The sequence below is a fragment of the Poecilia reticulata genome, linkage group LG5 (genome assembly GCF_000633615.1).
Source record: "Poecilia reticulata strain Guanapo linkage group LG5, Guppy_female_1.0+MT, whole genome shotgun sequence".
Classification (NCBI taxonomy): Eukaryota; Metazoa; Chordata; class Actinopteri; order Cyprinodontiformes; family Poeciliidae; genus Poecilia; species Poecilia reticulata.
In genome coordinates this window covers 4316426-4330878 of record NC_024335.1, presented here as the reverse complement: position 1 = coordinate 4330878, position 14453 = coordinate 4316426, and the positions used below count along the sequence as shown (strand labels likewise).

Here is a 14453-nt window from a genome sequence, read left to right as displayed (position 1 = left end):
GATATAACCAAATAGTTAATTCTAAACCAAATAAAAACACAATACAAAACACTGATATGTGCATATAATGTACCTGATGATACCCTCTCTCTTCCAGAACTCAGGATCCGTAACTTCTTAGATCCCTGCTTACCAAACACCCTTTGTCTGGGCGGGTGGGGTTGTAATTTGCAAGATTCTCCTACAAATAATAATTTGAACATCAGAAAATGGTTTATAACAATAGATTCAAACAACAATGTTATTAAAGCTTGCCAGAAGCATATCTGTGAACTGATTATGCACCGTGAAAATCCCTAATAATGAAGGCATTTCGGCAACTGAGCTTCTTCCATTCATTCATTGCAAAAAGAATATATCCAGCTACATTATGTTCGGCTGAATTAAGGAATTTTAATCAGCCAGATTTTGCATTCAGTCGTGCTGAAAGGATAGTGTATTACCAATCATAAAGGCTGTTATTGGATGCTCGAGAGACTTCATACTCTGTAGAAACAGGGCTTATTTTTTGTTGCCCCATAAGTAATATTTCTGAAAGGGCACAGTGCTTGGAAGAAGCTGAATCATTTTCTTAGAAAGATTCTCTGCCACAGGAGATGCCATGTAATGAGCCAAAGCTATCTTGATTCCTAGCAGTGGCAAAGTCAGTGACACTTTCTTTTAATATTTTCTACATTCATCCTATTACTGTAGATATGTCAAGGGTGTACGTGCGCTCGCCAACAATGACAGGGAATGGGTTCATCCTCAGATTTTCTTTTTCAATGACCAGTCCACAGCTTTACCATATATATATATATATATATATATATATATATATATATATATATGGACAAACTTGTTGGTATCAGTAGAGCTTATTGAAACAATGCTGTATTTCCCTCTTTAATTAGTCTAAAATAGTAAAAATACATGTATTACCTGTAGAGAACTCCTTAACTCATTGCCTTCTACACAGCTTTTCATTTATCTTGCGGTTAGCAATTTTACTGTGGGCTTTTGTATTGAAGTCAAGTATTTCAAATAATGCTTAGAGAGAAAAAGCTGGCATATAGATATTTAAAAATGGTAAAAATGTACATTTCAAGTATGCTTGAAAGGTGATTAAGCTTTATGGAAAGATTTTTTTTTAATACAGAAGATGAATACAGTATGTTTTTATGGTATAAAAAATATGGTGGTTTGTGTATGTAAAAGTGTGTTTTCATTGTCTAAAACGTACTAAAGCAATTACATTACTTGGCTAGCCTTGCCTACCTGGGCCTGTATACTTTTGGCAACTAGCTTAGCCTTGTTTATAATGCAAACTGCAGTTGTTTATGTTTAATAAATGTCAAAAGTGGTGCTTATAAGTCAGAAATGCATTATTATCCCAATGCAGTTTATGACTGGATATTTTTTTTCATATATTAAAAAAAACACAAAATAAAATCCAACATATGGACATTTTTTATTTATGTATTCTCTTTTTGCGTTTCCCAGTGCAATAAAATTTAAGATCAGTTTGTACCAAAAGAGAAATGTATGCAGTATTTTTGCAGTCGTTATTTGTTTTCTTATTTTTTTTTTACTTCTTATAGTGAGCTTCTAACAAATTCTGCCAAAAAAGTAAGAAACCATCAGTCTCAGTTGGCAATCATTTCTGACTAGAGATGCAACAGCTTCCCAAAAGAAACGACTAATAATTGTATCACAGACAGGTTTTAAGCCAAGTGTTTAACCTTGAGTACTATCACTACTACTGAGTACTATTACATTTGCCATCAAGCATTTTATTAGCTATGTAGTCATTTTAACGCTTGTGTGTGCGAAGACTGAGGCAAACGTAGAAGACTGTGGCAAATGATACAGGTTTTACGTGTGTGGTTATTTGGACCCCATTTCTAGACACAAGGGTTAAAAGAAACAAAAGTGCTGCTGAATATTTCGTGTTGTTTGCACCATCCTGAACATGAACCAGAGAGAGCTCAGAAGATCCATTAAGGGCTACAAAAAGATCTCAAACAGCTATAGCACATAATATGATCCTGTTACTAGAAGCAAGACTAAATGTAATCTTGGGTCGATAGTCCAAATGGTAGAAAAGAGCCAAGCTTAACTGCAAAGTCAAGCTACGTCAAATCATCTCATGAGTTCTGATCCATAATGAGTAGCAATGAAGAAGATCTACAAAAGCTTCACCACTTACAGGAACATCCAACAAAGACAACTTTTTGCCATTTGCTATTATGCATGTTGACAAGGCCCAAAGTTTCTGGGGTATATTCTTTAAACTAAAATGGCAAAACTGGAGCTTTTTGGCAAGTCAAGTCAAGTCTTATGTTGTGAAGTACAGAGAACACTTATGACAGTGACTGCAGCAAAAGATGCTGCCACGAAATAATAAAGATACTGTATTTTACTACCTGTTAACTAAGCACCAAAGTTAACCTATAATCCAGTGCAAAGTCTTGCTTTTGTTAATCGGGGACATATCAAACTTTAGCCAGTTTCACATTATCTCAGAGAAAGTTCGCTTTGCTTTTGTTGTATTGTTGGAAAGGGTAAGAAGACATTAATTTGATACTCTGGATAAATTACTAAGGATAAATAAATTAAAGGCATCAGCAAATCCAACATCATTATGGCCTACTGAAGATGTGGCAGAAGTGACATCAGTAACTATTTCTTTTTCTCTTTGGGTATACACATTTTTCAAGGACCATGTGAAACCTTTCATGGTTGTTTCTTATTTTTTTCATTTTACTGACAACCAACTGTACCCTGACAGATCTAGATTCTCTCCATTTTTTGTGTTACAAACGTCATTGTGTATTGACTGCTGTATCCTGAGTTGTTAGTTTGAGCAAGTACACAACAACGCTCACAAAGGAAAAAAAAACAGAGATTTTGATAGATGAAATAGCAGAACAAGGGCATTCAAAATTGTTGAAAGTGTTCACACAAAAAAAAAAAACAGTTTGATATATATTCAGATTTACCTTTTACCGTAGTAAGGGACTGTTGACCCTGGGAGAAATGCTCACCAAGCATGGTGACATGCTGGCTCTCAGTGGGCTCCTTTTGATTCAGTCTACATGATGGAGAAATCTGTGGTACAATATCAAAAGGTACATATGGTACAGGCTCAATAACACAATTTTGCTACATTTTTGTACTCTAATAACACAGATAATTCACAAAGATCTACATCGATTTGTGCAAAGTCTTATGCAAAAACGCAGGCAATTAACCATATTACATGTTTAATGCCTACTGGAAGCTGCCCAGACAAGGTTATTCCCTTCTGAAGGGGTCAGGGTGGTTCAAGGCTCTGTGACAAGTTTTACAGTGAAGGTTTGTCTGAGTAGTTAGAATTACTAATCTACAAAGTGCTTGAAGCACTACTTATAACTCTAATAGACATGGTCACAACGTACTGTCTTTTTAAAAATGGAAGGACTTTCTGGTGGCAGCAAGTCATTCTTGAAATCCAGAGTATTAGATAAAGCAGAAAGGAGTCTTTGTGCATATTTGAGAACACATTGTTTGGACTGAAACTTAAGATTCTGCTGCATTATTTCTTAATTTGCCACATATGGTGACATATCTAAAAACATTTTTTACATGGGTTGAAAAGTATTTTTTTGCTCACTAAACACAATCACTGTGTGCCCACAAGCAGTGAAACACTTATCAGATGGATTACCAAATGGACAGAGTCAAGTCTACTCTGATATTAGCTACTCCAAGCATTCCACAGGCCAAACTGAGTGATTCTTCATTCCTGGAAACAGCTTTCCTGGCATGCATGGCATACAATGAGATCTCATAATGTTTCAGCAGCACTTAAATGTTGTAATAATGGCAAATATGGTTTTTGATATGCACAATGCCTGAGGAGTTTTCTGCATGTTTAAAATACCCATGGTAGCTTGGATTAGATGCAGCTCACATTGTATATGCTGGGGTATCCAATATATTAACAGGCAACTCAAGAGTTACTTTTTTAGGTTGTGTATCTTTAAAGATAATAGAACTATTAGGATTGCAAATATTATAGTCATTTTAACCGGAAGTTGGCCTAGATGGGCTTCTTTTGGTTTCCAAATTATTCAGACAATGTCTGACTGAACTTTCACAAGCTGACCACAAAGAACACTGTGTCTGTTAACTACCAGACTAACCAAAGAAATCTCTAAACCTGATCTTGAAGTAACAGAAGTTGGATGTGATTGATCTCCCTTAAAATCAGGGTGTACAAATAGTCAGCATACAACTCTGGGTTAGATTTAAGCAGGGATACTATGTGAAAATATGATTGAAAAATATGAATGTGGTATTCAAAGTAATGTTCAGATGGAAAACATTAGTTGCAAGCAGACAAGTTGATGTTTGATATTACTGCTTGGCTTAACATTGTTCCAAATTGAATTAACATGACAACAATTTTCTCCACAGTGTTCTATCTTTCTTCTGAGTAATGTTTCTGAAATAGTATGAACATTTTGAAGTATTCAACAATTCCACATTTTATTCCAAAAGAGCTTTATAAGGGGTGGGTTAAGTGGTGAAAAAGCGACACTAATCCAGCCCTCAGATTATACAGAACAGATTTTTAAGGAACTATATGCTGGGTGTTTTACCAATTGAGCATCCTAAGAGGTTTTCTGAAGCACATGCCTCTAGGGCCACAGCTGTTTTGAGAGCACGAAGAGAACCTTAGCTATTTTACCAATGTGTTTTAAATCCACTTTCCTCTGAGATGAGATAGATTACAGTAATGTAAATAAACCATACACTTCTCTCCATTCTGTCCAAGTTTGCAATGCTTGTTCTTCCAGTATTTGGAGATGCTGAAGAAGCTCTGGAGCCCGCGGCTGTCTGTAAAACACCCTGGGGCTTGGTTCTCCGATAACTAGTTGATATGGCAGTGGAAGACTGATCAGGTACTGCAAAAAGAAAGAAATTTCCACATCTCATTGGTGCACAGAACGGTCTATTTAAGGTCAGAGAGAAGCAGTGTTTTGTCTGGTAACAAGGCCTATTAAAAGTTTCTTTTTCACTGTGACTGAAGAAAAAAAAAAACTTTTAAAACAGAGATGTTTAGCTTATATACAGGCGTATGTTTTAGGATGCAAAACATTGTAAACTACCCAATAACAAACTTTAAGCACTTCATGATACGGATGATCCTGTCTTCATCAGCTAATAGCACTTATGCATAAAGATACATAACCACCTAATAACTGGATTTCAGTTAAACTGGAGTTTATCTAATAGAGTTGAAAGATGTGTTTCTGGCTATCAGTGCCATTTCATCATGTGAAAATAATGGGCTGAAGTGGGAGTTGTTCTGATATGGCATCAACCTGACCTTGCTGTATCTGTGCCAGGGCTAATCAGGACCACCTCTGCTGAAGCTAACAGCAAAACACACGTTCTATCTGATCCTCATCAAAGCGTCGAGCAAACACTTTCAGTCCGCAAGACAAACATGATCGACAACATGATACCGACCGAGCTTAGCTGGATGTTCTAAGAAGGAAAGAGGAAATCACACTTCTCTGATACAGCAGATGGAACACACTGAGCTGTACCTGTTGTGTGAATAAATTTCAGTGTGCTTCAAATCTGCAAAAGCCCATAAAGAATGGGATAACAGAAAGGATTACAATGAGATATAGGTATGATAGCTGGCTCTGGAGAAGTAGTTTCAACAGTGATTTGGATCTGTGAAAATTCATTGACCTTCAGCGCAACAAAGAGTCTTTGGTGTAGGACTGAGATAAACAGGCATTGTTTGTAGTCGCATGACAAAAAAAAAACAAAAAAAACAAAAACGTAGCCTTCCTTGTAACAGTTCTTGACAGTTTGGGTACTGAAGGAAATGCATTCAACAAACAACTCTGTCCCAGTTAAATTGGACGGCTACTTTAATAGCAATCGTTTTAATTATGATTAGGTATGTTGTGTTAATAACGTAGATGCTAATTATGAAAAGATTTTTTTCCGTGTGTGGTTACTGCTCCCATCTAAGGGCAATGCTGCTTGATTCAACATGACTTGGACAGCTGTCAGAACAAATAAATAGATGCTGATAAAAAAGGCCACGAAGGCAACAGAACTGGATTACTGGTGCATGTCTTTCGGTATGAGGAGATAATTGCAGCTTCTCGATAGCAGGTTAGATCGAAATAAACACAAAAATTAGAAATAAAAGAATTTCAAACAAGAAGAAGCAAAATGGTTATGATCAGTAAATATGCAATCCTCTACATAAACGCATTAACTGTCTATCAGCTTTACATAAACCGACATCATTGGAATGTTTTTTTCAAAGCAACATCTTTGCTATATCTCCCACAGATATAAGTCAGTCAGAAAATGTGATTCAGAAAATGTAAAGGTCCTAAAGTTTGACAACTTTATTTTATACTTGGACTACTTCCTAAATTCCAATTAGAAATTTGAAACAAAATCCTATTATGACATCTTCATAATAGGATTTCTATTATTCAACATCTATATGTGTACCACTGACTTATATTTATTTTAATTACTCTAATATTTTTTGTCACCAAATGAAAATTTTTTTTACAGTCTCTAGGCATCATATCTTTAACTGGATGGGTCAGAATTTCTTCCAGGTTAAGGCAAACAAGAAAAAAGTCATTGTTTTTTTTATCAAAAGACACAAGGTCAGAGATTACTATCATTAAACCAAAATTGTTTATACACCTATCTAGTTTATTATCTATTTCCATTCAATCAACACATGCTTGCTGACAGGACAAATACATCTCTCAAAAGAGAACAAAACAATATAACATGGGAATCAATAAAAAAACATTTTAGCAGTTTTTATTTGCATTGTCTTTTAATATATACAATTTGTAAAATGTCACAAAAGCCTCCTCATATCCTTCTCAAAATTCAATAAAAAAATAATTAATGGCATCACAGAAAACCCTTGTTATAATTAGCACCCATAGTTTTTCATGTTCCAACTTGTATTTTGATGGTTTATCTTTGGTAATGAGCTGAACGTCTTACGTTAGAGTAATATTACTTCAAATAGTAAAGTAATATTTAAGTAATTCAAATATTACCTCCTGTCTAAAGAGGAATGTTGACAAAATTAAAATATTACATTACATGCAAATCAGATAAGGGTTTTAATAATCTTGGACTTAACTGTACCACTTGTCTCAATGAGGCTCAAGGTGTTGGCATATGTTTTAACATCCCAATGAAGTCAATTACTAAGCCAGGCTATTATTTTTAGATTTTTCCCTGACTCACCTGAATCAAATAATGGTTTTCTACTATTAATATGTTTATAAAGGCATAATGTATAACAGTTATTTCATGTGATGTCTTTATTTTTGCTATAATTATTTTAATATATTTCTTACCTTATGTGATTTCCTATGTTTATTCTGCTGTAAAGAAATAAGCACTATCTTGAATGTTGCTCTACAAATAAATTTGACAAGCTTTGCTACGTCTTGTCTTATGAATTTGTAGTATACGAAGGTATGACTGTGCACATACTGTCCTGGGTGTCTTGCTCTATGATTTACTGATGACTTGTCCAATTTGTACTAACTCTCTACCAATAACCACAAAAGGCAGCAAACCCCCACCTGCCCACATGGTGCTCCAAGGATTCCGGTTACATAAGATGGTTAGATGTATCATGGAAATATCTTCATCATATTATTTATAGATGTGGAGCATGTCACTATTGCTATATTTCTGAAATAGCATCCCTTTTCCTTCAAAGAAATCTCTTCAGGCAGCAGGGATTTCTTTCACTAGAGCAGTGGATGTGGTCAGGTACTGATGCTCAAGATAAGGGCCAACCTCTCTATCCACCGCCAGTTCATAGCAAAACAAGGTTTAGGTTAAGATTTCAGGAAGAAAAATAAGCTCCACATAAAACTTACACCTGCTTTGTGCATGAGGTAAAGTCAAGCTGAAACAATAAAAGGGCCTTCTCAAACTGCAGCTGCAGAGCCAACTGCCTAATACCACTGACTGAGCAGGCAAAGTCCACCACAAAAAGCACATAAAACTATGACGATGAGCATAATCTGTTCTATTGTGTTTTTTTGTCCTGTTAAATAACCTAATGTAATTTTTAATTGAAATGGATTGTTTTAGAGCTTTTGCTTTTGCACTGACTCATTTCAATTCCGGGGTTTTGTCTTACTTACCAGAGGCTGAGCTAAGAGGATCAGACTTCACTTCGGCCTTCTGCAAATTCTCATAGATCAGCACGTGAGTAATTTGGTTCACATCTGAAGGGTACCAGAAACTGCGAGGGATCATCTCCATGAGACAAGCCCCATTAAGAAATGTGTCTGCAATAGAAAAAAAATGCAATGTTGGAAAAATTCTAACAAAATGTGGGGATATTTTTGGCAAAACAGGCCAAAATATATCATTGTGACATATTATCATGTCACAAAAAATAAATTAGTGGTGTGGTGCAAAAAAACCAGTACTGGCCAGCCACATCTTTGCACCTGGTACTATTGTGCATGTTCACTAAATCTACCAATAAGCTTTCAGCAAACCATCACAACAAAAACAGCAAACTGTTTCCAAATCTATTCTTATACTTCACTATAAACACACAAGATGTGCATGCATACACACACTCACTGAAAACAATGCTTCAACCTGGGAACACTGGACTCATTCAGTGAACAGCAGTTCAAATAACCAGATATGCAGATGGCATTAGGGTTAGCTGAAAAAGCGAGATTACTTGTAACCAATAACCAAACGCATCAGTATCACCTGACATGATTTTAGGGTCTGTTTTCATAGTGAAGATCCTCCGAACTTTACAGGTAGCAAACAAAGTGATGCCATCCAGAGTCGAAAATCCCTTGAAAAGTCCACTAGCGAAAGATTCGAGGTCGATACATAAAGTAGACCACTGAGACAACACAATACAACATCATTTTAGGCTTTTAGTGATACAGTTCAGCTTACATTTAAACATGAAAAAAGATAAAAAGTACATAGCCAAAAGTCCTTTTAAAAATTCATAATGAATGCATAAAGCATGAATTACATACTCACAGTATTCCGCTTCAGCTCTGTGAAAGGTATCTTTGCGTGCAAAAGTGTGGCAGACATCTCTTTATGTACTGTTGAAAAGCAAAGTCTTCTTTTAAGATGCTGTAAATCCGTTATCCTGTTTAAAGCAGATAACACAACAGCACATAAATTATCACTTGCTGCAAGTGTGCCACTAGGAGATTCTGATGATACAAATGTTAAGTTTTATTGGTATCTAATGTGACTTCTTAAAGATGTCTTCACTTTAATAGAGCAGCTGTCTCGGTCCTCTCTAGGGCTACAGGTACATCTCAGCCAATAGGAATTTCATTAAAAAGCTTATTTACTGTATTTATGTTATATTTACTAACTACACATAGAGTGAGCTTCTTTTTTTTGTTCACTTTGATGATAATGTCTAACAGTTAGACAAACCAAAATTTTGTTTTTCCAAAAATACCAAGCAATAACAATAATAATAATTTTTTTAAAAATCTGAACTTAGAAATATTATGTAAGGACCATAATGTCCAGTCTTCCAGTCATAGGAAGATTTTGGACACATTGCCTCTGGTGGTCCAGCAGGCTGTCACTGACACATCAAATAAGAAAAATAAGCCAAAAAGGTCATCACGATCAAGGTATATGTGTGGAAGGAAACAGTTCAATAGAAAAAAGTGCACATAGAACAGGGATAACCAACATTTGAGAGGATTGTGAAACAACAAATTTTGTGGAAATTCACAAGGCACGGGCTGTAGCCAGACCTGGCACGTTTAAAGTCACAGCACACAGACAGATCCAGGACATAGGCTACAACTGTTCTAGTCCTAGTTTCAAAGACACTCCTAAACCATAGACATCAAAAGAGTTTTATCTAGGCTAAAGAATGACTGCACTATTCCAGGTTCATTTTTTGAAATACATTTTTCATTTCATTTAGAAATTAAAGTCTAGGAGTCTGTAGGAAGTGTGGAGAGAACAGAATCCAAGTTTCATCAAATACAGTGGGAAGTTTGCACAGATATTGAATATTTGGGGGGCTATCTGATCTGCTGGTATTGGTCTGCTGTGTTTTATCAGATCCAAAGTCAGTCCTCTTTATGCCACACTGCAATGCAAGAAGAGCCTGAGTATTTTGTGCTTGTAATGTCCAATACATGACCACACTTTTCAGACGACCAACATTTCTGAATTAAACGTTTTTAATTGCATAATATATTTTAATTTTCTAAGAAATTGAATTTTAGCTGTCAACTATAATCATCAAAATTAGATGCTGCAGATGTAGCACGTAGATGCTTCAAATATATAATTCTGTATATAATAAAACTATAACATGTGAACCCAACTGAATAACTGAAATTAATTTTGATATTTTATTTGACTTAAATTAAGTTATCCTTTTCCTGAAACATTCTTCTTCTAAAAAGAATTTTGATGGTTGTATCATATGCAAACATTATTTCAAACTCACATATACTTACACAAGCTCAGTAGAAAAGTCATGCCGCTCTGAAATATTTACTTGAACGATCAAAAATCGTTGAATAAGCCCAACTGCAACAAAGCAACAAAGTTTTAATTATCATGCAAATTTAAAAAACAAACAAAAATAATGTTACGGATGGGTGTATGAAAAGAATGATATTGACTTACGAGACATCTTAGGATTCTTCGGCATTTGCATTTTGACAGTGTGGCTGCTTCCCTCGAGACAGTAAACAAATCCTTTAACTTCTTTATTATACTCCTAAGAGAGAACATAATTCAGAAGAGGTCTTACTAAGTCTGAGGCCTTTCCGTGTATGACTGTATACCTGTTGTGTAAATGTCCCTAGGGGATAACAAATGGTTTTTATGGGAGCATATATAAGAGGCTTCAGCTATAAAGTCTATGTGTCAAGATCAATTCCAGCTGTAAAAAGTGTTTAGTTGGCAGTATTGCTTGGCGTCTATTGTAATGAAGGTAAGATTATTTGTCAGCTCTGTATGAAAAAAGCAACTGACCTCCACAAAAACTGTGTAGCAAACATCTGATCTGATTTATCAGGATGACACCATATGGCACTTATGCAGTGAACACTCTGTTATTGAGCTGTTGTATAACATTTTTGTTTTTTTTCTTAGCATAGTGCTCACTGATGTATTTTGTTCCACTATGCTACATTAGACTGTACCATATATTGCATGAATGGCTTCTGCAACCCTGTAGTGTGGATGCGACAATAGCGTGACTTAGAGGACACATAGGCCTGTTAAAATTGATTGTGGTGTAAATAAAAAAGCAGAAATAGAAGCTTGCTTGTAAACCTCACTTTATGTATAGCCGAAGGTCCCCCACAAAGCTTCCATTTGGCTACAGGGTCCTTTCCTTGTCCACTGAAGAGATCAAACACAGCTCCCCCCTGCAACAAATAGAAGGAATTCATTATTTCCTCCTCCTTCTCTTGCTCTTCTACTACTACTTTATAATAATAATAATAATAATAATAATAATAATAATAATAATAATAATAATAATAATAATAATAATAATAATAATAATAATAATAATAATAATAAAACTTGTAAACATTTAAATTCCAAACAAACTGTGACCTATGTAAGCCAAACAAATACCTGGTAATTGTTCTTGAACATTTCAATGACACGTCAAAACAGCCAAATGCACCCAAAGAATGTGCTCAAAATAAATTCTTCGTTTATGGTTCGTCTGTTTCTGAAGGTCGAATCGTATCAAGCAATACAAATAAGGGTACTTAAATGTTTAATATCTCAAAATACGATAGCTGGCAAGTAAGAGCAGTACACAGCAAACAAATAGCTGTTTAGCTAACTCAGGAATGTCTCCATGGTTACCTGACTCCAACGTTAAGTTCCAGCGATCGCGAGACGTGCTTCAACCACCTGCTTACAAACTGTGACGTAGCCAGAACGCCAAATTGAAAGGTTACGAAAGGTATTGAAATTAATGTTTTCATAACCGTGTAGTCTGAGCCCTTCATAGGCCAGGAGTTTAGTAGTCCCCAGGGGATTTTAATCTGTAGGTCTTTTGTTTTTTCCCTCAAGCGGTATTTAATTTGATTAGAAGACACTCAAATTTTATTTAAATAAATATATTTTTCAAAGAGTAGTAATATTTTTTTATCTATTTATACGGCTTAGAACTAATACAAACCCAAATGCATTTTCGTGAGGAAAGAAAAATATTATACATAACCAATAAAGAAAAAAAAAATTGTAACAGAAATATTATGCCCTGCTGGCCAATTATCATGAAGAAAACTCGTGATCTAACAACTATCATTGGCATAAGGGTGGGATGGCAACATGTAATTGTTTAAGAAGCTGTCTGTTCACATACTATAGCGTCTACAGGTTTTTGAAGTTTAAAGGAAGGGAAAGTGTATTTGGTTTAAACATATGAACAAACAGAAGCCTTAAGGGGATTGTGAAGGAACCCTAATTGAAAAAGGATGCATTTTTTGTGTTACTTGGTTTAATGACTGACAATACTGTGCATGATTGGTCAGCAACCTCACCTGATATAAACCCTAAACTATGCAGAACTGTCAAAAAGAAGACAAAAGACTCCAGACATGACAACACAGACGGGCTTTTTTAGAGTCACAAGCTAAATTCCTCCACGCAACTCTCACAATTGCAGTAATCCTTGCAAAAGGGACCACAACCAGTGCATACAGGGAGTAACAGGAATATGAACACATTTTTTTCATATTTCATCTATATGACCCAACGCAACAACAAATTAAGTCAAGCTCAAAATCCATTATCCATTGAAGACTCACATTGAACCAACAAGTTTGTTTTGCACAGGAAATACAATGAAAGTATTTATTGACTTTACAGCCATTAATATTACGTCCAGTCAAAAGACATGCATTGCAAAAATTTAAAGATTAAATTAAACATAAACTTGCCAGTGACATGGATAATTTCGGGTTTATCTGTAAATTATCTGTAAAAATTTCAACTGTTTGACTAAGAGGTCATAGACATTGAAACCAACAACAAAAAAATTACTAAAGATAAAAAGTATGATTCATCTTCTTTTAGCATATTTGAATAATTACTCAGAACAAAGCAGCATTTTAAATTATTCCTAGAAACAATGTCCACTGTACGTTGTGAACCTTACGTGAGAGAGACACCATCCACACAGTTCAAAATGCAGGACATTTGTTGGTAAATAGATGCATTTCCACAAGTAACATTATCTAATCTTTGAAGGAATGATTCACGCTCAACTGAAGGCCTGCTACTTATTAAATAATGTCTAGAAAAAAAAAAGCCCAAGACAATAGAAAATAACATTCTATGCTCACTATATAACAACATTATTTAGGATTGTGGAAACTTTACCTGCCTTCTTTTACAAAGCAAAAAATACAGAGTTCATTTTCAAAACGGGTGCACTTAAGGGCGTAGAACAAGTTTATCATTGGGGGGGAACATATCGGAAACTTGAACGATCCGTAAATAGCTTGAACAAAAATGTCAAAAAATGAATGGTGTCATCAACGTGTTACTCTAATCTGACCCCTTCTAACGCGTAATCTAACGTGTTACTATTTACAATCCAATAATCAGATTAAAATTAGTATACAAATTAAGTATTTGTGATTATTTTTAGAAAACACATATTGTTGCTTTCTTCTTTTTCCTTGGGGARATABGTTTCATATGTAACAACAGCGACACAAACGTAAACGATGGAGGGAAAAGAGATGCACATTTTCTAGCTGATGGATGAATTTTTCATTGAGTGATCAAATTACTCTTTCAAAGTAACTATGCCATCCATGGCAATAAACTAACTACACTATAAATCATAAGTGTGTAGACCTGTCACAATAACAAATTTTGATTTTTAATAAACAATATTATTGTTGTTTTTAGACCATTTTTAAGTAATACATGTTAATGGGAAAATTATAATGCAAGAACACAATCTGAAAGATCAGTAAACTTAAAATTATAATGAACATTTAACACTGCAACTGGAAGGCATTTCAAATATCCAAAATAAATAAACAAAACGACAAAATAAAATGAATTTTGAAGTCTTTGTAAATAAAATAAAATAAAATAAAATAAAATAAAAGGTTTAGCTGAGACCAAAGCACCAACCTGAATGCTTTTATCATACAGTTTTTTGTAGAAAGAAAGAGAAATAAAAAGAGAAGTGATAAATCATGCCAATGGAAATGATTGAATTTGTTTTAATTTATCATGAGCACGGAGCTCGGTTCATTGTGCGCGTTGAAGCGGACACGCAGCGGCACGAGCTGACGCCGCCGCATGCGCAGCATGTTGCAGCGCCTCGTGCATCTCTGGATCTTTGCAACTCGGTGCGGATCACGCGCACCGCT

The 14453-nt window shown here is 35.1% G+C and overlaps 1 protein-coding gene across 8 annotated transcripts in view; it reads right to left on the bottom strand.

Moving 5' to 3' along the window:
* cfap20dc (CFAP20 domain containing) overlaps window positions 1–11900 on the bottom strand; it is a 43892-nt gene extending 31992 nt beyond the window's left edge. For 7 of the 8 annotated variants that reach the window (XR_001776592.1, XR_001776593.1, XR_001776594.1 and 4 more), the window contains exons 1-10: window positions 11680–11900; window positions 11376–11465; window positions 10717–10810; window positions 10545–10617; window positions 9079–9193; window positions 8791–8932; window positions 8202–8348; window positions 4780–4931; window positions 2982–3090; window positions 74–181 (exon numbers count right to left, since the gene is read on the bottom strand). Coding sequence is in view for 5 of the 8 variants with exons in the window: in XM_008408748.1 (XP_008406970.1) it covers window positions 74–181; window positions 2982–3090; window positions 4780–4931; window positions 8202–8348; window positions 8791–8932; window positions 9079–9193; window positions 10545–10617; window positions 10717–10810; window positions 11376–11465; window positions 11680–11700 (1051 nt within the window). In the remaining 3 variants the exon portion in view is untranslated. Of the gene's footprint in view, window positions 1–73; window positions 182–2981; window positions 3091–4779; window positions 4932–8201; window positions 8349–8790; window positions 8933–9078; window positions 9194–10544; window positions 10618–10716; window positions 10811–11375; window positions 11466–11679 lie in introns of those variants that run through there. The other variant, XM_017304619.1, reaches the window with a different exon arrangement.
* Window positions 11901–14453: the final 2553 nt, after the last annotated feature.